Raw genomic sequence first — 24,986 nt, 5'->3', positions numbered from 1 at the left:
AGTATTTTTGGGTACTCTGAGTACCTCTTTTGGTCTCTCTGTTCATCAAGCAGAACCAGTGTGGAACCGTGAGTATGCATATAGTATTTCATTCTGCCTGGAAACCCTGCCCAGATCCTAAGTCCTCTCCCAATACTTCTTGGATTGCCTGCACATCAGTATGTCTAACTTGAAGTTCTCTGCAAATGCACACACTCATACCTCAAGCACACCACATTCTCAATTTCCCCTTGATGTACCAGCACAGATCCACCAACAACCTGATAACCTTGCCCAAGTCAAGCCCCCTGTTACTTGCTTAAAGTTTGCTAGTGAGTACAGATGAACATCTCATGCACACCGGATTGGGGAAGATATACATACTTCATGACCTCAGCAGTAAAGACCAGGCTGTGACCCAGGATGTGACACAGTGCCCTACTTTTGCCTCTGGGGTGGAGACACTTGTCTCATACCAGTCACATCAGTACCTTGTTAGTGAAAAACATGTAAGCCCCATCCCATGACTGGGTGTAGGAGACCCCCCCCTTGCTCCACCGCTTCACACTAAGGCCTCACTCACCCTAGTAGTGGTGCTACAGGCTACATCCTGCAGCCTCAGCCTGACTCCAGTAGCAGACCCCCAGTCCACTCATTGATCTGCCAAGCATCTGGCTCTCTGGGATCATAGACTGTTGGGCCCTCCCAAGTCCAACCACTGACAACAGGACCCTCACCCACTCCCATAGCTGACCCCATATCTGCACCCGTGGCTTAACACCAGTAGTTGCACCCAGTCCATTCACACCAATCCCAGCAGCCAGCACCCCAGGCTAAGAGCCCACAAGGCCCTCCACCTGCTGACAGTAGGACCCTCACTCCGCTGGCTGCCACCGCAGTTCATACATCAGTGTATGTTGCTATAAATATTCTAATGTGATTAAGAAAGAAAATATGTGTAAATATGTGTTGTTTTTTTTTTTCCCATCAGAAAACATTTATTTCTTTTCTTGATACAAATACAGTAGAATTGGGCTTGCCTAATTTGATGGATTCCTTTGAACTTAAACGCAAATAGGAAAGACAGTTTGACAAGAGCTATAGGCTGTTTGAGGTGCCTTCAGTTGGAGTTATGACACAAAAACAAGCAATGATGCTACTCCTCCCACAGCAAAGTGGTAAAAAACCAGGTTACATAGTACCCTTAAATTACAACTGTCTCTTCAGGGAACTGAATATGTTTTGTACACTTGAGACTTTCTTACTCAATAACATGAACTCAATCAGCTAACCAGGGTTTTCTGAATATGACCCTACCCTTATTTACATTAGCTGGTTTGTTTTTCCTCTCTAGAATTTTCTGCCTTAGTCATCAACATCTTTCTTTCTCATTTAGTACTATATTATGCTAATGCTTGTTCGTAATTTTTCCCTTTGACCTTCAACTGAACTGTCTTTTTTCTTGCTTTTTATGGAACGTTTAATGGAACAGGAATATTTTGAGGGCAAACGGGCTTGAATCTCCCTTCCCCTTTTGATACAAAGGGGTAAAGCATTTCTCCGGATTCTTTTCCAAGGCATATAGGAATATTCACCACGTTGCTCCACTGTTCTGCACCATAAAAGTAGATTTTTGCTTCCTCCAAATTGAGAAGCACACCAATCACTGCATCATTCATTTCCTTCTTCTCAGGCCTGTTGTTTCCTTTGATAGAGAAAACCTTTCCCCTGGATTTCTGCAGAGCCCAGAAGTCGCCTCTAGCAAGTGTCCCCTGTTCCTCTTGTTTCCCTTTGTGTCTCATGACACCCAGCACCCAGTCCTGCTGCTGGCCCACCTCCACTTCCCAGTAGTGTTTCCCAGATGCAAACCCTTCCTTTGCCAACAGGACAGGGACTGTGGAAGGGCTGCTCAGGCCAGCAGGTTTACATGCGTTGTCTTCAACATCTGGAGCCCCCGGCACTTGGATCTCGAGGAGCTGGCATTCAGGATTCACAGTAATGGGGACTGGAGGGGAAGATGACAATGACCCAGTAAGCAAAGTGATTCAGGGCCATATCTTTGGAGTGGGAAAAGGGTTGAAACATTTCAGGGTTTCAGTAATCTGGGCATGATTTGACAAGGAATTGAAACTTTTCCCTAAACAGGGCAAGAAACAGACATGCAGGAACCTACAGGTCCTTGGAGCTGTTGTAGCCATCATGTCTCTCTTGTGGACAAATCCAGGTGATTTATAATTATAATTTATAATTAATTACTCTCTTTCACTTCTCCATTACGTCAGGGAGGTGGTTGAGTCACCATCCCTGAATGTCTTTAAGAACTGCTTGGATGTGGAGCTCAGGGACATGATTTAGCAGAGTGCTGTTAGAGTTAGGGTAGCTTGGTTAGGTTGTGTTTGATCTCAGTGATCTTAAAGATCCATTCCAACCTGAGCAATTCCATGGTACCATGATTCTATGATGATGATGATGATGATTGCTATTATTATTATTCTTATACATTCAGTCCTGTGACTCCGGCTCAGCTGGCCAACCTCTAAGATCAAGCCATTGTCATTTCCGGAGAACTTGGACAGAGAAATACACCATTTTCCCACCCTTTCTCCTGCCTACTTACCTGCTTTGTCCCGAGCTCTCCAGAAATCTGCAGAAGAGAAAGAGAGGGAAGAGTTTTGTGAATCTGATGTGTGGTTACACAACTGCCAGCCTGTCTTCTGTTGCCTTCTGATGTGCAGTAATTGCCATCACTGAATTTCAGCCCAAGGCCTGACTTTACCTGAAGCAGCAGTACGTATTCCAAGAAAAGAGAACTTATAAATTGCTTACCCAATTCAGTTTCTATTCTGTCTGCAAGGAAAAGACATTCTAGTTATTGAAATGTATTTTGTTGAAAGGATGTTCTAGTTACTAACACCAATAATAATAATGAGATTTTTCTGTGCTGTGGTTCAGTTTTTCAAAGTTGGACAAACCCAGACCACAGGACATCAGGCTGCACAATACCTAAATACTAGCACGTTTTGAATTAGTGCAGGACAGATTCTGTTCCATTCTGTGGATCATTTTAGTGGCCCATCTCTGGATTTGCTCCAACATGTCTACATCCCTCCTGGACTGAGGACTCCACATCTGGACACAGTACTCCAGGTGAGGCCTCACCAGTGCAGGGTAGAGGGACAGCATCACCTCCCTTGACTTGCTGCTGGTCACGCATCTTTTGATACAGCCCAGGATACAGTTGTCTTTTTGGGCTGTGTGGGCACAGTGCTGGCTGATGTCCAGCTTTCCATCCACCGGTACCCCCAGGTCTTTTTGTAATGAGACAATTCATAACACATTGTGGTTGACTGTAGATCTGTCCTAGCTTTAGGTATAGCAGCTTCTGGCAGGAAAGATTATTCACAGTTCAGGAAAATCTTACAGCGTGCCCTTGACATCTGTGTTGAAGGAGGAAAGAGATCTGAACTGTGATGAGGTCTGTGAGGTCTGTTCATGCTCAGGTATGGCTTCCTCATGCTTGTCTGAACACCTGCTTTATTTTTTGTCACAAGAGTAAGATTTATAGAAGACGTTCTCTTACCAAGTATACGTTTTTTGTCAGAGTGTCCTGCAAAATAACAACTTTAATAAGTGAAGGGGAATCTCAAGGAGATGAAGATTCAGAGTTGAGGTATGATGCAGATAATTCACAGCAGCAAAATGAAGTTTCCTTTAAAATTTGCCGTGCAAATATTGTCAATCATATGTGAAAGGTTTGACCCAGAAGAGAAAAAGCACAGGAGCTGTAAGTTAGAGCTTCAAGAAACTCTTGTATGGCCAGTAAATCTCAAGGCAGACTGATTACAGAGAGGAAAGAAAGTATCACAGGACTTATAGAAGCACAGCCATGCTATGTAATAAGCAGTGACTGAAAATGAAATGGAGGTCATAGCCATTTAATAGAAGTAACAACCACTTAACTAGCAATAAGCTGTCTTGATTTTTAGTGAAATAGCTGATTTTCTTTCTCATTTACTACTAAGTTTGCAATAAAATTGTCTTGGTTGCAGTATTTATTTACCTGCAGTGATTATCTTCTCATGTGCATCTAAGTAGACCAACAGGCAACAAATTAACAAAGGAAATGAATTAAAAACAAGAAATAGTCTCTGACTTGTATAGTTTTTTTTTAAAGTCCAAAGAATGATCAGATGTGCTTTAAAATTAAGCCATTGCACTCAAGAACAAAAACATTCATGGGAAATGGTTCATAATGATATTTTGAATCTTTGAATTTGTGATCAACCATCAACAGAGGTCACAATAACATTTGATAAAGGGAACAGTCACATCCAGAAGAACTTCATGTCAAAATGTTCTACATCTCATTTGCTCTTTTGGGGATGTAAATAGCTTGCTAACTAGAAGTACTTGAAGAATTATCAAAGCCATATTCTTACCTAAGTCTTTCTCCAAATCCTCTTTTTCTGAAAGAAATGACATCTGATTATCACTGTACCTGTCACATTAACATTTTGTAAAAATAATATGACTCATTGTTCTGAAAGCTATTTTCTCCATAAAACTTTTACACAGGACCAACTGTGATAATTCCAATCTGTCTGGTGAGGAAAAGAAGGATATTCTGTATGGCAATTAAGAAGCCAAATGACAACCTGGTAACTCAACACACAACTTCACAACCAGTAAGAGGGATGAAATGATGTTCATACAGTCACTTTAAAGCACCTACCTATTGAATATCTCAATCTCATCCAGTTGCCTGTCACGTCCCCTACATTACAAGTAGGAAATCCACACACCCTTCCTCCCACCAGCTCTTCTCCCCAGTAATGATTTCCTCGTATAGTTTAAATCTGTTCTCTGTGATCACATCTATTTATAGAAGACAAGGAGTATTTACCCTTTTTGAGCTTGTCCATTGTTGTTTCTAAGAATAAAACAACAGACAACAAAAATTGTAACGTTAATTATTCACTTAAAAATTCACCGTCACAAAACAATAAACATGACTAGGAGAATCTGAAATGCTCAAAGCAAGTTGAACCAGGAGTTGTGCAGAAGAACTGAGTCATTTTAACAAGTGAGTATTTCAGTAGCAGAGCATCCTAGAAATATCTGAAGAAATAGAAACTACTGGAACAGGAATATTGTCAGGCATTCACCAAAGAAGCCCTGCTATTACCTCCTACATGGAGAAATATTATGGGCAGGGGGAACTTCCTTACACAAGAAGGCAGGCTGATTAATAATACATCTTCATACTGGATTCATTATTTGATGTTGCCACATCAGTATGCAACTAACTCTTGTTTCTGTTGAATGAACACAGTTTGCTGTTGCCTCTGGAGCTACAGAAACTGTTGATTTTATTGTGACATTAGAGAGAAGAGTTTATCTGTGTTGATGAATAGATCTGCCTGTGAGTGGTGGAAGTAAAACTCGCTGCTGAAGCAGCAGTGGCGGTACTTCGTTACTCACCTTCTTTTTGTCTTCTCCTACAATTAACTGGAAAAGGAAGAAGAATTTTAATTATTTCCCCAAGAAAAAGAGTCCATTTAAATCATCATAGAATAATTTCAGTATGAGTTTTCTTTCAAAAATCCACTGTTCTAAAGATGAGCCATGTATTCAGTGCCTACCTATCACTTGTGATCACTTAAAATTGTATCCCACAAATTACCTCCTTTTTAACAAAGTTTTATGCATCCACAAACATATCATCTCACACATCTATCACTTCTTTTCCTCTCTCCATCTCATTCCTGTTTGTTTCTTTCTCATACTGCTGTTGAAATGCCTCTTCATTGTTCAGTAACTGTATTTTGCATTGTGGTTGAAACATCCATATCAGCTGATGTAGGTAGAAATACTTACTCTTCAGCTTATAGCCTATAGCAGCAATAACAGCCATAGTGCAAAATGTAATTACAAGGAAGGCGGTCATCCAAGGTGAAGTGGATGGAAAGAAGACATCTGTAAAATATAAACAGTGTTCCTTTCAATTAACGTTTGTGAAAGAGTCTAGGGCATGTCCAGTGTCTAAGACATATGAAATTAATGCTATGATTTTTGCTGTAATGTTTCACTTTTGGACTCTTTTTGCCATCTGTGGCAGTTATAGCTGCCCTCCCATTCTCCATGTTGCTTTGCCAGATAGAGAAATTGACAGAGATCTGTTGGAGATGCCATCTTTATGTAAGCAATATGTGTTGAGTGATTCATCTGAGGACATTATTTTAATTATTGTCCTTTTAGATGGAGTTTTTGGTAAAGAAGAATCATCTACAGTGATATTTGAGAAGTGAAAAAAAAAGGATTCCTGTGCTTTACTTTTGAAATTAAAATCCAAATGGGAGGGTGGCAATTGCTAGTGCGCAGAGTCATCATGCCATTGTCAGGGAGAGAAAGGGATTGAGAATTGATAGTCATCATTTCCTACAAGCACTTTTGAATCATTCTCTATCAAAATCATTGCAGAGCTCTCAGGCGATGATAAATGAGAATTGACTAATATTTCTTGATAAGATGAATCCTGAACTTAATGAGTAATATAAAATTTTACTTCTTATTACAATATCCATCTCAGCACTAGCCTTTTATTTCTTTGTTGGATATCCAGAATCTCTCCAGGTAAAATGGAGAGTTGATGGGCAGCAGCCTGCAAACTGGTTCTCTCAAATATCAGCCCTGGAGGTCACTTACCTAAAACCAGGATTCGGGATTCACATGCTGTGTTGAGGACATCATTGACTATTCTGCAGGAGACTTCCATGTCCGATCCTGGTTCTAGGGTCATGGAACTGACAACATCAAAAAGGCCCGAAGAAGTCTGCAGGTTTTGTGTGACCACTTTCTCCTTCCGTATCTGTCCTTTGCTGTCCAGCCAAATTACCTCAGGCTGTGGTAACCATCCGTGTGACTTGCAGGTGAGGCCAATGCCCTGATCCACATAACCATCCAGATGAACTGCAGACTCATTACCTTGAGCTGTAGAGAAGGAAAGAAACAAACAGGGAATGAGATATTGTCTGATTGAGCACCAAATGCTTGAAAGATCTTTCTCAGATTTGTCTATAAACACAGTGTGAGTTAAACAGATATGTATGGTTGTATGCAGCATGTCTTTCAGAGTCTTGATATAGACATCTTTTTCCAGACATTTTTGATATCTTCATAAATATGAAATAATAATGAAAAAATAAGTAATTGCAACATTGCACTGACTGTAAATTTCCTGCTAAAACAGATTTGGATGACACCATTAAGAGATTGAGGTTGTAATACTTGACAAAAAAAATGATATGTAAGCTATAGCAAGAAAAATGAGTTGAAATACGAAATTCCCTCTCAGTCAGCCTATTTGCCTCATTTCTACATAAATTCACTGTGTTGAGGGATATGGTTTAGTGAGAACTACTGGTGAAAGGTGTATGGTTGGACTGAATGATTTTGTAGGTCTTTTCTAATCTTGGTGTTTCTGTGTGATTCTGTGTAAATTGGCTTGCTTTACTGTGGCATTCAGCTCTGCTCCCTTTACACATTTTCATACTCAGGTGTAAGACAATGTGAAAAAGATATTTTTAGAGTCCAGATGGCAACAAAGGTGGCCTACCAGAGTGGAGGCTGGTCTTCCACAGGGGTAACAGTACCCCATAGTCCTTAACTGTGGTATGCAACTGCACTGAGTAAGAAGAAAAAGATACCTGACATTCCACTCACCTGCCACATCCAGGTCAACCACCACTTCATCGTACCAGTTCTCTAAAGAGACACTGCAAATGTACTTTCCTTTATCAGAGACCACGACATTTTTCAGGTGAAGGGATAAGTTCCCCTTATTAATTTCACTCTGAAAGAAATTTGTACGGCCGAGGTATGCCTTATTCTCCTTTACTGGATTTTGTGCATTTTTTCCATCATAGGTAGTCACTTCAGTGTTTAGGGAATTTCCAATTAATGTCCACTGAACAAGTACTCCTTCAGAGATTGCCTTAGCTTCTAGCTGACAGGGCAGGACAACTTCTTTTCCGACAACTCCAAGCACAGGATCGTAAGAGGGTATAATCCTTAACTGGCCTGAAAGAAGAACATAGATGTAAATCTTGCCAGCCACAGATGTTCTCATTAGCATTTCATATAGGAAGCAGTAATATCAGTTAGTGAATGTAGGTCTTCTGATACAAATCAGTGCATCATAAAATGCTGTGGATGTGGATGTTAACTCAAGAGTTATTTCAATAATTTCCTACTTTGAAATCAGGTGCTGATGTGACCAGACAAATGGAGAGGAAGAAATCCCATCATGGTAAGGACTAAGGGATTCTGGTGGATAGAAAGCCATTAGTATGCACTTGCAGCCCAGAAGGCCAGCAGTGTTGTGTGCTGCATTGACAGAGGGGTAGCAGCAGGGGGAGGGTGGGGATTGTCCCCTCTACTTTTCCCTTTTGAGGCCTCATATGGAGTACTGCATCCAAGCCTGGGACCCCCAACATGAGAAAGATGTGGAGGCATTGGAGTGAGTCTGGAAGAGGGCTGAGCACCTCTAATGTAAAGAGACTGAGAGAGATGGTCCTGATACATCTGGAAAAGAGAAAGGTCCTTGGTGATCTCATTGCAGCCCTCCAACACTTAAAGGCAGCTTATAAACAGAAGGGAAATTGACTTTTTACTCAGTCTGATAGTGATAGGACAATGGGGAATGTCTTTATTCTGAAAGATGTGAGAGTTCAATTAGACGTCAAAGGGAAATTTTTCACTGAGTGGGTGGTGAGGTGGCACCTGCAGAAATTGTGGAGTTACTTAAGGACAGTTTGGATGGCCATCCTGATCTAGTAGGTGACAACCAGCCCACGGCAGGGGGTTTGGAACTGGATGGGCTTTAAGACCCCTTCCAACCTAAGCCATTCTATGATTCTATGTCAGTTCTGTAACTGAAAAACTTCTGTCCTCTGCTATTGTTCAACACCATCACTTACCCTCTCAGAATGCAGTGTAACCTGAGGGAAGGGTCATTGGAAAAATCGTGCTTAGTTTGTAGACAGATTCTGAGGCAGAAATGGCATACTACCATGCAGAAAGATAGGCTCGTTTTATAAAGCTTTAATTCAAAAGGCAAGCTTGTGCCTACCTAATATCAGATGTCCACCACATTTTCACTTGTGTAGCTTCCTTTAGAGATGAAACACACAACAGGAAGCTGATTTCATGTCAAATACTTGTTGAAATATGGTCATTTATGAAAAATAGACATAGTTAATTTTGATTTTTACTGGAAAATATTCTAGCAGGCCTTTGCAGATTTTACTCTCCTACTCCATCACTCAGAAGTGGACAATACCCAAAGAAATCTAGGTTTCTGAGCCCAATTAAGTGACACGGCCAGCTGTGTCAAGAAGAAGTCAAAGCAAAGAAAAAAAGAAAGCTCCCTGAAAAAAACAATCACAGAATTGCAGAATAACAGAATGGCCAGGGTTGGAAGGGACCTCAAGGATCATGAATCTCCAACCCCCCCTGCCACATGCAGGGCTACCAACCTCCACATTTAATGCTAGACCAAGCTGCCCAGGGCCCCATCCAACCCGACTTTGAACACCTCCAGGGATGGACGGGGCATCCACAGCCTCTCTGGGCAGCTGTTCCAGCACCTCACCACTCTCACAGCAAAGAACTTCCCCCTGACAGCCAACCTAAATCTCCCCTCCCTCAACTTAAAACCATTTCCCCTTGTCCTGCAGTTATCTCCCCTTTCAAAGAGCTGACTCCCCTCCTGTTTGTAGGCTCCCTTTAGGTATTGAAAGGCTGCAATGAGGTCACCCCGCAGCTTTCTTTTCTCCAGACTGAACAAGCCCCAGCTCCCTCAGCCTGTCTTCATAGGGGAGGTGCTCCAGTCCCCTGATCATCTGTGTGGCTCCTCTGGACCATCTCCAACAGCTCCCTGTCCTTCTTGTACTGGGGGCTCCACACTTGGACGCAGTGCTTCAGATGGTGCCTCACAAGAGCAGAGTAGAGGGGACAATCACCTCCCTGTCCCTGCTGGCCACCCCTCTTTTGATGGAGCCCAGGATCCCATTTGCCTTCTGAGCAGCAAGGGCACACTGCTGGCTTATCCATCAAGACTGCAAAGTCCTTCTCCACAGGGTTGCTCTCAAGGACAATCTCAGAAGTCAGTAAATCTATGTATAATGCTATATGAAAACACACAAGTAGATTTCTTCATTTCTTTCCTTTCCTGTTTTTTTTTTTCTTTTTTTTTTCTTTCTTTCTTTCTTTGTTGGTTTTTAAGTTCTAGAACAACTCAGCAGCTCTGGAAATTATAGCACCATTTAAATCAAATTAGGATTAAAACAAAACCCAGACTTACCTTTGATCAAATGAACTATCTGAAGGAAAAGTATAATGTGAAGAATCATGGCGTGCTGAAATCTGGAAGCCATCACCACGCAGGTTTGGATGTCTTCAGTAACCAAGGACAAATCTTACCACATGCCTGTAATCTTTCCAAGTACGGAACAGAAAATTAGAAGACTGAATTGGGAATGAAAGGCATATGTTTATATTGATATCAGAGTGAATGGAGTGACACAAGGATAAACCCTTTAAAAATGCCTATGTTCCATGGAAGAAAAATAAGGAAAAGGAATGAGTATGTTGTTTAGAATGGAAATCTATGACTTATGTTAAGATTCTAAGACTTCCACTTGTCCTGCAGAGACCAAGAGAGGTATTTCTGAAAGACTTAGAAAGATCCATGAGGATGGATCTGAAGGGTGTTTTACAGACCTGGCCCTGAAGGGTCTAAAAGACCCTTCATGTTTAGGAAAATTCTAGTCATTTTTTGCAGATGAAGACAGAATAAACACTGGAGGACATATGGTTGTTACCTTCAGGCAGGGGAAATTTTAAGCCAAACATACGTCACATGAAATGTGCCTTCATTTCTAAGTCTCACTAGAAAACATTTAATATGCACTTTAATTCCATAGGTGAATTCTCATACTCATTGAAAAATAATGTGATTTGTCTTTATATTTTCTTTATGGAGGAAGGCATGAATATTTAAAATACCAAAAGACTAAGGAATAGTTTCCCCATTGCTTTACCTTTTGAATAGAATAGTTATTTTAGCATTAACAGATGTGTTTGCCATGGAAGCATGCATTCACCTTGGGAAATTCCTGACCTAAGTACCATGTGTTGGAGTTCAAATGATTATTCCTGGCATGTACGCACAGTAAAAGTAGTGTTCTATTATCTAGCTAACATGATAGAGCTCCTTGAAGAGAAATAAATAGGAAAAATGAAGTCTAACTTATCAGGTTACTGTAAAGAAAGATGGGGATAATATATAGACATGCAAATTCTAGAACTGCAAACTTAAGAGTCTCTCTATATTTTTCAATCTTCATGCATTTTTAATATAACATGTAATTGCTTTTCCCCAAGCAGAGGTTTCCATACAACCTCTGAAACAAATTTAATCCAATCAAAACTACTCTAGTGCAGCCTCTCTTCACTTCACATGGGAAGGGACCGGTTTCTCCAGGGCATAGTAGTAATACTGTGCATATGGAGATGAGCATGAAGAACATGCATAGCGTTCACTTATGAAGGCAAACATGCATTTTTATTTTCTAACAAAAATGAATAGATAAATAAATAAATAAATTTTAAAAAAGGAAATCATTAAGAGCAAAGAGCTTTAAAGAGTTTAAGCAGAGGCGAGAAATTGCAAGTGCAGAATGTCATGCCAGGGATTGTAACCTGCATTCATACATTCCTCTTTCTATTGACGTACTAATTATTCACTTGACAGTAGATTTAGCTTTACCAAGATCTTGACTGAAGAAAAGAAGAAAGGATTGAAAGGAAAAATGCAGCTAAAACTTCATACATCTCTCCTTATTAAAGATAAGTAAAGTAAAGAAAAAGGGAAAGAAAAAGGGAAAGAAAAAGGAAAAGAAAAAAGAAAATGCAAAAAGAAAACGGAAAATGGAAAGTCTATATTCTGACACACTAAGAGCAAAGTAAATTTCTCTCATATGTGAAAATATATTTCAGAATCAGCATATTTCAGACCTCAACACAACCCCAATCATAAGAAGAGTTTTGGGAAACTCTCTTTCAAGCTCTCTTTTCAAAATCAGCAAATAAATGAGCATTTTACAGACCTTAATAAAGTTTGCTAACTGATAGCTTCTGATGTAGAACTGTCATCACAGATTAGATTTATGCCTCATCCATTCTTAAGAAGCAGACTGTTTTAATATTTACATTAAGGCAGTAGAAAGAAAGGACCTTAGACAACTTTTAACACATTTTTTAAAATGTCACATATGGAAGACAAAATGCATTCCCATTGATCCAGCCAAGAAAGAAGCCATTTTAATCCAGAGTTGAAATAATTCCCTGGAAAATATAAAGAGCAAACAGCTGCCCTGATCCTCATGCACCACACTGATTCAGCCAGACTTTCATTCCTTACCTGGATACCAAGATCCAAATGATCCATTTTAAATTCAGTGTGTGTTGCAGAACTGAGGAGTCTTTGTCACTTTGCTGTTCTCATGCTGTCCCTGAACACAAATGCTTCCATTTTCTGTAGCTGCATAGGGTGTAGACTTCATCAATTTGCTCACTGAAGTTGTGAAATACGAAAGACTGAATTTTTCACCCATAGCAAATTACTGCCCTTTGGTCCAATGGATTGAAGGAGGTACCTGAAGGTTTGATTTCCCTACACACCTAGATCCAAAGTGCATCAACAGGTTTCTGTTTCAAGCACTTCCTCACACGTGCATTACATCTGACTGAAACGTGTCTTAGGTTGGAAGGGGCCTTAAGGCTCACTGAGATCCAACTCCCCAGCTGTGGGCAGTTTTGCATCCCACCAGATCAGAAACTGGATCAGGTTGCCCAGGGCCCATCCAAACTTTCCTTTGCTGCCTCTGTGCAGGGCTGCTCTCAGTGAGTTCTTTGCCCAGTCTGTACACACTGCTGGCCTTGAGCAGGTTGCAACACCTTGCATTTGGTCTTGTTGAATCTCATAAAGTTCACGTGAGCCCACTTCACAGGCTCATATTTTTGTGTGACTTCCTGATAATTAGTACATTAAGCAGAAATCCCCATCAAGGAGGGACAGAGAAACCAGACTGAGGGAGTGTGACAGTGTGCTCTCATGAGAGCAGAGTAGAGGACAGAATCACCTCCCTCTACATGCTGGGTCACCCAAGCTTCTCTTGGTGTAACCCAGGATAAAGTGCGCCTTCTGGACTGAAAGTGCACATTGCTGTCTCATGTGACATCCCCAAAACCTTCTCCTCATGGCTGCTCTCAAGTCATTCTCCTCCCAGTCTGTATCTGTGCTTGGGATTGCCCCAAAGTAGGTGCAGGACCTTGTATTTGACCTTGTTGTGCTTTATGAGGTTGACATGGGCTCACCTCTTCATCCTGCCCAGGTCCCTCTGGATGGCATCCTTTCCCTCTACCATGTCAGCTGCACCACTCAGCTCACCATCATCTGCAACCAGGATGTCATGTGGGACAGTGTCAAACGCTTTACACAAGTACAGGTAGATGATGCCTGTTGCCCTTCTTTTATCCACTGATGCTGTAACTCCATCACAAAAGGCCACTATGTTTGTCAGGCATGACTTACCCTTGGTGAAGCCATGCTGGTTGCTACCAATTACTTCACCTATATTTCCCATGTGCTTTACTAGGGCCGTCAGGAGCATCTGTTCCATGATCTTTCCAAGCACAGAGATGAGGCTGACTGGCCTGCTGTTCCATGGATCTTTTTTTTTTTCTTTCCAGAAAATAGATGTTATGTTTCCCCTTTTCTAGTCAGTGAGAACTTCACCAGACTGCCATGACCTTTCAAATAATGTAGATAGTGACTTGACAACTTCACCCACCAGTACTCAATGCCCACGGACCTCTTCTGGTTCATTGAACTTGTGCACCTTCTGGTCCTTTTGATGGCCTCAAACCTGACCTTCACTTACAGCAGGGAGAACGTCTTTCAGTTCTTATCTTTGCTTTCTGCAGCTTGGGTGCTGCAATAACTATGATCCAATCATCTTACTCTATAAAAAATGAGCAGTCCAAGAACCTCTTGAGTGGTGATCTTCGTAAGACTGCGTTTGACATCCCCAGTTGCTTCTAAATGTTATGAAGATTGAGCGACTACAGTCACTCTTCTCTTAAGAGAAGGTACAGACAGGAGAAAACTTCCATGGTGGAATGAGGTGAATATGCAGGAAGTCTGTTCTAAACAACATAAACTGGCAACTTTCGATGTTACAAACACCAGGAGAATGTGATGTGCTGATTGTAAGTGTTACAATTGTGGAGTGGAAACCACTTACCCAAACTCTAAACATGTAGAGATGGGAATTTGATGGTACCATGGAACTGGTAGCCTGCAGGGTTGTCCCCCTGAGCCAGCAGCTTTCCATTTAATCAATCACAACAAAGATACGGATGATGAGTCATTTTTGAGAAACCTGATAGTGCAGACTTATTTGATTACAACATTGAGATGGTGCACCTGCAAATCTAGCATGCATAAAGGAATGCCTGAAAGAGGCCTCAGGTCATCATTTTCTCTGTGATCTTCATTGCTGTTTGTCAGTTCAAGACCATGATGTCTGCTGGTATTTGTGAATCTGGTCGGCCCTTCTCACTCTTTATGGGCAGGATGCAACAGTGAAGGCACAAAGAGACAATAAGGTACCTGAAAGTGCCGTCAGAAAGACTGGGAAGAAAACAATCTAACTAAAATGTAGTGTTAGAAAGCAAGCATTCCTTTTAATTCACGACATACTGGGCAATTAGGCAAATAAAGCATGCTTGAAACTCTTGGAGTTCAGGTTTAACATTTAAACAGTAAAGACATCCATATGCAACATTTTTCCCAGAAATTATGTATGTATTCCTTATTTTTTTCAAGAGCTCTTTAATGTATGCTGATGTCCCTTTGGGCATATGTGGTGCATCTGTATGACCATCTACTTCTTTATTTCAGCTTAAGCTTCTTCAAGGTGACTTTTGGACTACTTTCAGCTTTTTTCCCCCATTTGGCAAATTTCCAGTCTGTTATGCCGTAACGAACAACTTTTTATCTTGCTACACTGTAACTCAAAACAATTTATATGAAACACCTGGTGGATACAAGGGAGCTCGCAGTACATACTACAAAGATAAAAAATGGTCGTTGTGGCTTCAGTGAAGCAAGGATCATGCAAAACAAGCCTGTTCACATACCAAGCAAAGCTAAACTGGAAAATTTTAGAACAAACACACGTGAAGTCCTTCTGGTAAAATAATCTATTTGTTCTTAAATTAACGTGTACTTTTCTTTTGATACATGAAAGGGAAGAAAATCCTATAAAAATGTCCTAAAAGAGAAGGAATTCAGACAAAATGCCATTGTAGACAACTTAGGACATTGCTGGCTTCGGGGTTCATTCAACAGGCAGAATCTTTCCAATCCCCTCTCTCTCCTTTAGGGATGCATCTAGGTGAGACAGCACTTGGCTGTACAGAGTACTCCCCTATGAAACTTAGAATTCCCTATAGAGTTATTCTCTCTCTCTCTTTTTTTTTTTTTTTCCTTTCACATTCTTGGTTCCTGCACATGTGCTGCTGACACTGTAATCATTGTAATTATCACTGGTGATCCAAATGAATCTGTGATCTGTTGCTGAAATAAACAGCATGATTAATTACACCAGCCATGAGAGTTCTCATGGAATAGAACAAGACTCCTTAAGGGTGGCCATGTGAGTCCATTCAGACATGACTGGACTTACAGCACAAACTTGAACAACTACCTCTTAATGCAAAAGGAGGTTGTCTGAGTCCATTACACAGTTGAATGGTTTTAATTAAAAGTATGAATAAACAAGTCAAAGACCAGAAAGAATATCCAAGTAATCTGGAAACGATAATGACTTGCCAGAATTATTTTCCAGCTGCAAACCCCTCCTTCCCCACCAGGATGGGACTGTGAAGGGGCTGCTCAAGCCAGCAGGTTCACATGCATTGTCCTCAACATCTGGAGTACCTGACACTTGGATATTGAGGAGTCAGCATTCATCATTTGCAGTAGTGGGAACTGGAGGGAAAACAAGAACAATCCGGTGAGCCTCTGGGACCTCTATATTCAGGGGAAGATTGGTTGAATTATTTCAGGGTTTCAGTAATCCTGGCTTGATTCAACAAAGTTTTTGACATTTCCCCCAAAGAAGGCAAGCAACAAACATGTAGGAACCCACATGTAGGTCCCTTGGAGCTGTCATAGACATGAAGACTCTTGCGGGCAAATCCAGGTGATTCTCTCACTCTTGACACACTTCACACGGTTTCTTTCACTTCTCCATTTCTCCATCCATTCTCTCAAGGATCTGTACCTTACAACAACACAGTTCTGCAACTCCTTTTCTCAGTATTTCCAATAGTCACATCCAAGCCTCATTTTGTTTTAGCCAAGTTAAGGGTGGCTTATTCTTGTGACTCCAGCTCAGCTATCTCTAATAGTATCTCTATTCTATTCTATCAGCTATCTCTAATAGTCCTATCTCTAATATCATGGCATTGTCATTTCAGGAGAACTTGGACAGAGAAGTAAACCATTTTCTCCTGTCTGCTTACCTGCCTTGTCCCGAGCTCTCCAGAAATCTGCAGAAGGGAAATAGAAGGGCTTTGTGAATCTGATGTGTGGTTAGGTACTTGTCATCCTGTTCTCTGTTTCCTTCTGATGTGCAGTTATTGCCATCACTGAGATTCTGCCCAAGGCCTGACTTTACCTAAAGCAGCAGTACATATTCCAAGAAAAAAAAAAACTTTTAAACTTCTTACCCAACTCAGCTTCTAGTGCATCTGAAAGAAGAAGATATTATAATTATTAAAACATATTTTGTTGAAAGGATATTCTAGTTATTAATACCAGTAATCATTTTATGAGAGTCTTCTCAGTTTTGCTTTTCATCTCTGGACAAACCCAGAACATAGAATACCAAACTGCACAAATACTAGGACATGTTGAATTTGTGCAGTTTGAATTTTGGAGGCTTTTTTGTAAGGTGAAAATCACAAGAATAAAATTAAAGAAGATGTTCTCTTACCAAGTTTACATTTTGTTCCAGAGTATCCTGCAACATAACAGCTTTAATAAGTGAAAAGAAATCTCAAGGAAATAATAATTTGGAGGTGAGATATGATAAAAATAATTCTGACATTGTGAAAGTAGTGAAATGATGTGTCCTTCAAATTTTTCTTTGCAAATATTGTCAATCATGTTTTAATGATCTGTCCAAGAAGTGAGAAAGTACAGGAGGAGTAAGTTAGAGATTCAACAACCTCTTATACGGCCCACAATACTCAATGCCAAGGACTTACAGAGAGGAAGAAAAGCATCTCAAGACTCTTAGAAACACAGCCATGCTATATAATAATCTTAGCAGTGATTGAAAATGAAAGACTACAATTTAAAGGAAGTAATAACTGTATAAATAGGAATAATCTGTCATGATTTTTAATGAAATAGCTGCAGTTCTTTCTCATTTACATATCAGTTTGTATCAAAACTATCTAGACGGCAATATTTATTTACCTGCATCAAATGTCTTCCCTTGAGTCTCTGAGTTGGTCAATATGCAACAAATATTGTAGGGAAAAAAAAAAAATAAATGAAGAGCAAGCATTACCAACCTGGATAGCTAGTTGTATTTAGATGTTCAAAAGATGATCAGATACGCTTTAGAATTATGTCATTGCCCTCAATAATGAAAGCTTCAAAATATTCATGGAAAATGGATCTTACATATATTTCGAATCTTTGCAATTAAAATCATGCACCATTTGATAAATAGAACAGTCACATCTGAAAGATCTTCATATAAAAATGTTATACATCTCATTTGCTCTTTTGAGGATGTAAATAACTTGCTTACTAGAAATACCAGAAGTATCATCAAAACCATGTTCTTACCTAATTCTATCTCCAAAGTGCCTTTGTCTGAAAGAAATGACATATGATTATTATTGCATCCGTTTCAGTATCAAATCCTAATAATAATACTGCTCTTTGATTTTTAATACTATATCTTGCATAACATTTTAACTTAGGATCAACTGTGATTAGACCAGTCTACTCAGTGAGGAAAAGGATATGATGCATGGGGAATTAAGAAGCCAAATGACAACCTGGTAACTCAACACACAACTTCACAACCAGTAAGAGGGATGAAATGATGTTCACACACTCACCTACCAGATGAATGTCTTTGTCTCATTTAGTTGCCTTACTTGTCCTTTAGATTTCAAGTAGGAAATCCACACACCCTTCCCCCCACAAGCTTTTCTCCCCAGTCATATGTGTCTCATGTAGTTCACATCGATTCTCCCTCTGATCACACCTAATAGTAGAAGACAAGGAGTATTTACCCTTTTTGAGCTCGTCCATCGTTGTTTCTAAGAATAAAACAACAGACAACAAAAATTGTAACGTTAATTATTCACTTAAAAATTCACCATCACAAAACAATAAACATGACTAGGAGAATCTGAAATGCTCAAAGCAAGTTGAACCAGGAGTTGTGCAGAAGAACTGTCATTTTAACAAGTGAGTATTTCAGTAGCAGAGCATCCTAGAAATATCTGAAGAAATAGAAACTACTGGAACAGGAATATTGTCAGACATTCGCCAAAGAAGCCCTGCTATTACCTCCTATCTGGAGAAATATTATGGGCAGGGGGAACTTCCTTACACAAGAAGGCAGGCTGATTAATAATACATCTTCATACTGGATTCATTATTTGATGTTGCCACATCAGTATGCAACTAACTCTTGTTTCTGTTGAACGAACACAGTTTGCTGTTGCCTCTGGAGCTACAGAAACTGTTGGTTTTATTGTGACATTAGAGAGAAGAGTTTATCTGTGTTGATGAATAGATCTGCCTGTGAGTGGTGGAAGTAAAACTCGCTGCTGAAGCAGCAGTGGCGGTACTTCGTTACTCACCTTTTTGTCTTCTCGTATAACTAACTGGAAAAGGAAGAAGAATTTTAATTATTTCCCCAAGAAAAAGAGTCCATTTAAATCATCATAGAATAATTTCAGTATGAGTTTTCTTTCAAAAATCCACTGTTCTAAAGATGAGCCATGTATTCAGTGCCTACCTGTCACTTGTGATCACTTAAAATTGTATCCCACAAATTACCTCCTTTTTAACAAAGTTTTATGCATCCACAAACATACCATCTCACACATCTATCACTTCTTTTCCTCTCTCCATCTCATTCCTGTTTGTTTCTTTCTCATACTGCTGTTGAAATGCCTCTTCATTGTTCAGTAACTGTATTTTGCATTGTGGTTGAAACATCCATATCAGCTGATGTAGGTAGAAATACTTACTCTTCAGCTTATAGCCTATAGCAGCAATAACAGCCACATCAAAAAATGTAACTACAAGGAAGGCGGTCATCCAAGGTGAAGTGGATGGAAAAAAGACATCTGTAAAATATAAACAGTGTTCCTTTCAATTAACGTTTGTGAAAGAGTCTAGGGCATGTCCAGTGTCTAAGACATATGAAATTAATGCTATGATTTTTGCTGCAATGTTTCACTTTTGGACTCTTTTTGCCATCTGTGGCAGTTATAGCTGCCCTCCCATTCTCCTGTTGCTTTGCCGGATAGAGAAATTGACAGAGATCTGTTGGAGATGCCATCTTTATGTAAGCAATATGTGTTGAGTGATCCATCTGAGGACATTATTTTAATTATTGTCCTTTTAGATGGAATTTTTGGTAAAGAAGAATCATCTACAGTGGTATTTAAGAAGGAAAAAAAGGATTCCTGTGCTTTACTTTTGAAATTAAGATCCAAATGGGAGGGTGGCACTTGCTGATGTGCAGTCATCTTGCTGATGTCAGGGAGAGAAAGAGGATGAGAGCTGACATTCATCATTACATACAGGCATGTTTAAATCATTCCCTTTCCAAATTGTTTAAGTGTTCTCAGGCGATGATAAATGAGAATTGACTAAGATTTCTTGATAAGATGAATCCTGAAGTTTATTAATGATAGGAAATTTTACTTATCCATCCATGTTATCCATCTCATCACTAGCTTCTTAAGTATTTGCTGGATATCCAGAATCTCTCTGGGAAAAATGGAGAGATGTAGGACAGCAGCCTGCAAACTGGTTCTCTCAAATATCAGCCCTGGAGGTCGCTTACCTGAAACCAGGACTCGGGATTCACATGCTGTGTTGAGGACATCATTGACTATTCTGCAGGAGACTTCCATGTCCGATCCTGGTTCTAGGGTCATGGAACTGACAACATCAAAAAGGCCCGAAGAAGTCTGCAGGTTTTGTGTGACCACTTTCTCCTTCCGTATCTGTCCTTTGCTGTCCAGCCAAATTACCTCAGGCTGTGGAAACCATCCGTGTGACTTGCAGGTGAGGCCAACACCCTGTCCAACATGGCCCTCCAGGAAAACTTCAGACTCATCACTTTGAGCTATAGAAGAGGAAAGAAAATACAGGGAATGAAATATTCTCTGACTGAGCAGCCCATGTTGGAAAGATCTTCCTCAGATTTGTCCATAAACACATTATCTAAGTTGAACAAATACAGATGCTTGTATGCAGCATGTCTCTTATTGTACTGATAAAGAATTTTTTTTCCAGACATTTTTGATATCTTCATAAATAATTTGAAATAAAAATGAAAAAGAGTAATTGCAACATTGTATTGACTAGCAAAAAATTTTCTGCTGAAATAGATTTGGATGACACTGCTAAGAGACTACAGTTGAAATACTGGACAAGAAAAGTGATGAGTAAGATTGAGCAACAAAAATACACAATATCCTCTCAGTTAGCCTATAGTTGCCTCACTTCTACATAAATAGGCCTGCTTTATTGTGGCATTCAGCTCTGCTCCCTTTAAGCATTTTCAAGACAATGTGAAAAAGATATTGTTAGAGTCCAGATGGAAACAAAGGTGGCCTACCAGAGTGGAGGCTGGTCTTCCACATGGCTAACAGTGCCCCATTGTCCTTACCAATGGTATACAAATGAACTGAGTGAGAAGTAAAAGACTCTTGACATTCCACTCACCTGCCACATCCAGGTCAATCATCACTTCATCATACCAGTTCTCCAAAAAGGCACTGCAAATGTACTTTCCTTTATCAGAGACCATGACATTTTTCAGGTGAAGGGATACATTTCCATTACTAATTTCAGTCCGAAAGAAATCTGTGCGTCCCTGGTAAGCCTTATCCTCCCTGACTGGATTTAGTGTGTTTTTTCCATCATAGCTAGTCATGTCAATGTTTGGGGATTTTCCAGTAAATATCCACTGAACAGAAAGTCTTTCAGAGATTGTCTTAGCTTCCAGTTGGCAGGGCAGGGTGACTCCTTTTCCAATGACTCCAACTACAGGATTGTTAGGAGATACAATTTTAAACTGGCCTGCAAAAAGAGATAGATGTAAATCTTAGCTGTCACAGATGTTCTCCTTAGCACTTTGTATGGAAAACAGTAATGTCAGATTTGTAATTGTAGCTCTTCTGTTCTGATAATATCAGTGTATCATAAAATGCTGTGGATCAGGATGTTATCTCAGGAGTTAGTTATCTCAGGAGTTACTTCAATAATTTCCTACTGTGAAATAAGAGACCAATGTGATCAGACAAATGGAGAGGAAGAAATCCCATTACTGTAATCGGACTGCACCTTCCTAGGCTCTCGTGAGCACATACCAGCACAGTTTCTTATCTCTGGATTGTAGATATATGGGCTTAGATTATTTACTGGGTCAGGAATTGTTTGGATGGTTGTAGCCAGGGGGTAGTCAACAGCTCTATATCCAGGAGGAGGCCAGTGATGAGTGGTGTCTTCCAAGGGTCCATCTTGGGACTGGTACAATTAAATATCATTATAAATAACATGGATAGAGTGAACCTTCAGCAAGTTTTCAGATGAAACTAAACTGAGAAGTGTGGTTGATATAAAAAAGGAAACAAAGCCATCCAAAAGGACCCCAGCCGGTTTGAGAAATGAGCCCATGAGAAGCTAATAAGATTCAAAAAGACTAGGTGTTGCTCTTGGAATGGAACAATCTCAGATATAAATACAGACCGGGAAAAGAACATAGAGAATGCAGCCCTGTCAAGGACTCAGGAGTTCTGGATGAGAATCCAGTAGGATGCACTTACAGCCCGGAAGATCAGCAGTGATGTGTGCTGCACTGACAGTAAATCTATGCATATAATCCTATATGGAAGCACAGAGGGCTATTGAGTCTTTTCCTTTTATCTATATATATATTTTTTTTCCAAGTTCTGGATCAATCCAGCAGCTCTGGAATTTATAGCACCATTTAAATCAAATTAGGATTAAAACAAAACCCAGACTTACCTTTGATCAAATGAACGATCTGAAGGAAAAGTATAATGTGAAGAATCATGGCGTGCTGAAATCTGGAAGCCATCACCACGCAGGTTTGGATGTCTTCAGTAACCAAGGACAAATCTTACCACATGCCTGTAATCTTTCCAAGTATGGAACAGAAAATTAGAAGACTGAACTGAGAATGAAAGGCATATGTTTATATTGATATCAGAGTGAATGGAGTGACACAAGGATAAACCCTTTAAAAATGCCTATGTTCCATGGAAGAAAAATAAGGAAAAGGAATGAGTATGTTGTTTAGAATGGAAATCTATGACTTATGTTAAGATTCTAAGACTTCCACTTGTCCTGCAGAGACCGAGAGAGGTATTTCTGAAAGACTTAGAAAGATCCATGAGGATGGATCTGAAGGCTGTTTTACAGACCTGGCCCTGAAGGGTATAAAAGACCCTTCATGTTTAGGAAAATTCTAGTCATTTTTTGCAGATGAAGACAGAATAAATAAAAACTCTTATAAACAAAAAAAAAGGAAAACGAAAAGAAAAAAGTTATGGAAAAAGTTAAGGAAAAGGAAAAAGAAGAAGAAAAAGAAGAAAAAAAAAGAGGAAAAAGAAGAGGAAAAAGAAGAAAAAGAAGACGAAAAAGAAGAAGAAAAAGAAAAAGAAGAAGAAAAAGAAGAAGAAGAAGAAAAAGAAAAAGAAAAAGTAAAAAAAAAAGAAAAAAGAAAAAGAAAAGAGAATAAGAAAAAGAAAGAGAGAAAGAAAAAGGAAAAAGAAATGAAAATGAAAAAGAATGCATCGCTGAATTGTACCATTCAGTTTCTGAAAAAAGAATCAGCTAAGATTTTTTAAACTTCATTAACTAAGATGATCTAGGTAATGCTATCTATAATAAATCATATTTGTGTATGCCTACCAGAAATACACCATCCAAGTCTATACTTCTAGCACAAAAAGCATATTAAATTTCTCTCATATGTGGGAATATATTTCAGAATCAGCATATTTCAGACCTCAGCACATGCCCAATCATAAGAAAAGTTTCAGGAAACTCTCTTTCAAGCAACTCAGCAAATAAATGAGCATTTCAGAGACTTTAATAAAGTCTCTGCTAGCTGGTAGCTTTTGATGTAGAACTATAATCATAGATCAGAGTTATGCCTCGTCCATTCTTAAGAAAGAATATTGTGTTCATCTTTAAAGTGTTACAAAGAAAGGACCTTAAACAACCTTTAGCAAATTGTTTAAAATGCCACACACGGAAGTCCAAAACGTACTCCCACTCATCCAGCCAAGAAAGAAGCCATTTTAATCCAGGGCTGAAACCATTCCCTGGAGAATGTAGAGAGCAAACAGCCACCTCGATACCCATGCAAACCTCACATCTGTGAGTGCACAGCATTGTTTCAGCCAGATTTTCATCCCTTACCTGAATGGCAAGAACCAAATGATCCACTTTAAATACAGCTCATATTGCAGAACTGAGGAATCTTTGTCACCTTGCAGTTGTCTTGTATTCCCTGAACACAAGTACTTCCATTTTCCCTACTTATACAGATAGTAGACTTCAATGGTTTGCTCACTGAAGTTGACAAATATGAAAGACTGAACTTCGCCCCTAGGAAATTATTGCCCTTTGGTCCAAAGGATTGCAGGAGATACCTGAAGGTTTGATTTTCCTACACACCTAGGTCCAACGTGCAGCAACGGGTTTATGTTTCAACCACTTTCATACCTTTGCAGAACAATTCATATGCTATTGTGACTTCCTGACAATTACTACATTAAAATGAAAAACAGCATCAACAGGAGACAGAGAAACCAGAATCAGTAGTTGCCTAAGTCCATTATCCTTTAAAATGATTTGTAATCAGATATATGAATATAGAAGTCAGAGACCAGGTAGGAAATTGAAGTAAGCTAGAAATGCAGTGATTTAATTGCACCAGCTTTATTCAAATCCTGATTGTAGCCCTAGCCTCCTTAATTCCTTTGTGATAGCAGAAATCCTTGACCTTCCCTGAGAACAACTCAGACCTTACAGAAATTTTGTGTTTCTGAAAAACTCTACTGCTAGATCTAATTTGGTTAAAAATGACCAAAGTAACTTAAAAAAGCCAGAAAGATGAAGGAGACTGGCACACTTTATGTTCAGAATCCTGACTTCCACAGCCATACTTTTGCTTAAGGAATAAATAAATGAATAAATGAAAACAAACAAACAAACAGAAGAAAAAAGAAAAAAGAAAAAAAAAAAAAAGAAAAAAACCCAGCAAAATCAGAAGCACCGAAGTCCAAAAATGAGTAAACTTCAAATGTGATTGTTTTCAGATCTTGAATGGAACATAAAAAGTATTACATGAGAAACATACTTCCAAGATGTAGGCATGTCAGCAAAAAGAGAGCAATGTTCAAGTATGTGATAGGAAAAACACATTAGTACTTTTTATACTAATAACGATACACCTAATAACCTGTTCATTACACACTTGTAAATTTTATTGCAGTGCTTTCTGGCTAAATGCTGGTTGAAGAGAGAGCTGATTTGCACAGGGGACTGAGGAGGAATATCTCTACCT

General features: G+C 39.5%; 2 protein-coding genes across 4 annotated transcripts; both read right to left on the bottom strand.

Annotated features, from left to right (window-relative positions):
* Window positions 1-948: 948 nt before the first annotated feature.
* On the bottom strand, window positions 949-12,660 carry LOC104916170 (butyrophilin subfamily 3 member A2-like). Its single transcript, XM_085214752.1, has 13 exons — window positions 12,464-12,660; window positions 10,343-10,475; window positions 7,702-8,058; window positions 6,685-6,969; window positions 5,857-5,955; window positions 5,461-5,487; window positions 4,883-4,909; window positions 4,419-4,445; window positions 4,040-4,066; window positions 3,560-3,586; window positions 2,806-2,826; window positions 2,597-2,623; window positions 949-1,984 (listed from the first exon to the last, which is right to left on the bottom strand). Exons 2-13 carry the CDS (start codon window positions 10,413-10,415, stop codon window positions 1,449-1,451), a joined length of 1,533 nt encoding a protein of 510 aa, XP_085070878.1. The 5' UTR covers window positions 10,416-10,475; window positions 12,464-12,660; the 3' UTR covers window positions 949-1,448.
* A 3,187-nt stretch (window positions 12,661-15,847) lies between these two features.
* Window positions 15,848-24,028, bottom strand: LOC146542069 (butyrophilin subfamily 3 member A2-like). 3 transcript variants are annotated; one of them, XM_085214764.1, is made up of 13 exons: window positions 23,837-24,026; window positions 22,415-22,547; window positions 21,110-21,466; window positions 20,223-20,507; window positions 19,399-19,497; window positions 19,006-19,029; window positions 18,430-18,456; window positions 17,975-18,001; window positions 17,597-17,623; window positions 17,109-17,135; window positions 16,843-16,863; window positions 16,636-16,662; window positions 15,848-16,099 (listed from the first exon to the last, which is right to left on the bottom strand). In XM_085214764.1, the coding sequence occupies exons 2-13, from the start codon at window positions 22,485-22,487 to the stop codon at window positions 16,071-16,073; spliced, it is 1,023 nt and encodes a 340-aa protein (XP_085070890.1). In that variant the 5' UTR covers window positions 22,488-22,547; window positions 23,837-24,026; the 3' UTR covers window positions 15,848-16,070. The 3 variants fall into 3 exon arrangements, with proteins under 3 accessions (XP_085070890.1, XP_085070891.1, XP_085070892.1); XM_085214765.1 differs by lacking the exon at window positions 15,848-16,099 and adding an exon at window positions 16,106-16,388 and having other exon boundaries at window positions 23,837-24,027; XM_085214766.1 differs by lacking the exons at window positions 15,848-16,099; window positions 16,636-16,662; window positions 16,843-16,863 and adding an exon at window positions 16,672-16,790 and having other exon boundaries at window positions 23,837-24,028.
* Window positions 24,029-24,986: the final 958 nt, after the last annotated feature.

This window comes from Meleagris gallopavo, chromosome 33 (genome assembly GCF_905368555.1).
Source record: "Meleagris gallopavo chromosome 33, MGAL_WU_HG_1.1, whole genome shotgun sequence".
Classification (NCBI taxonomy): Eukaryota; Metazoa; Chordata; class Aves; order Galliformes; family Phasianidae; genus Meleagris; species Meleagris gallopavo.
The sequence above is the reverse complement of the archived record's forward strand: the minus strand, read 5'-3'. Positions and strand labels throughout refer to the sequence as shown.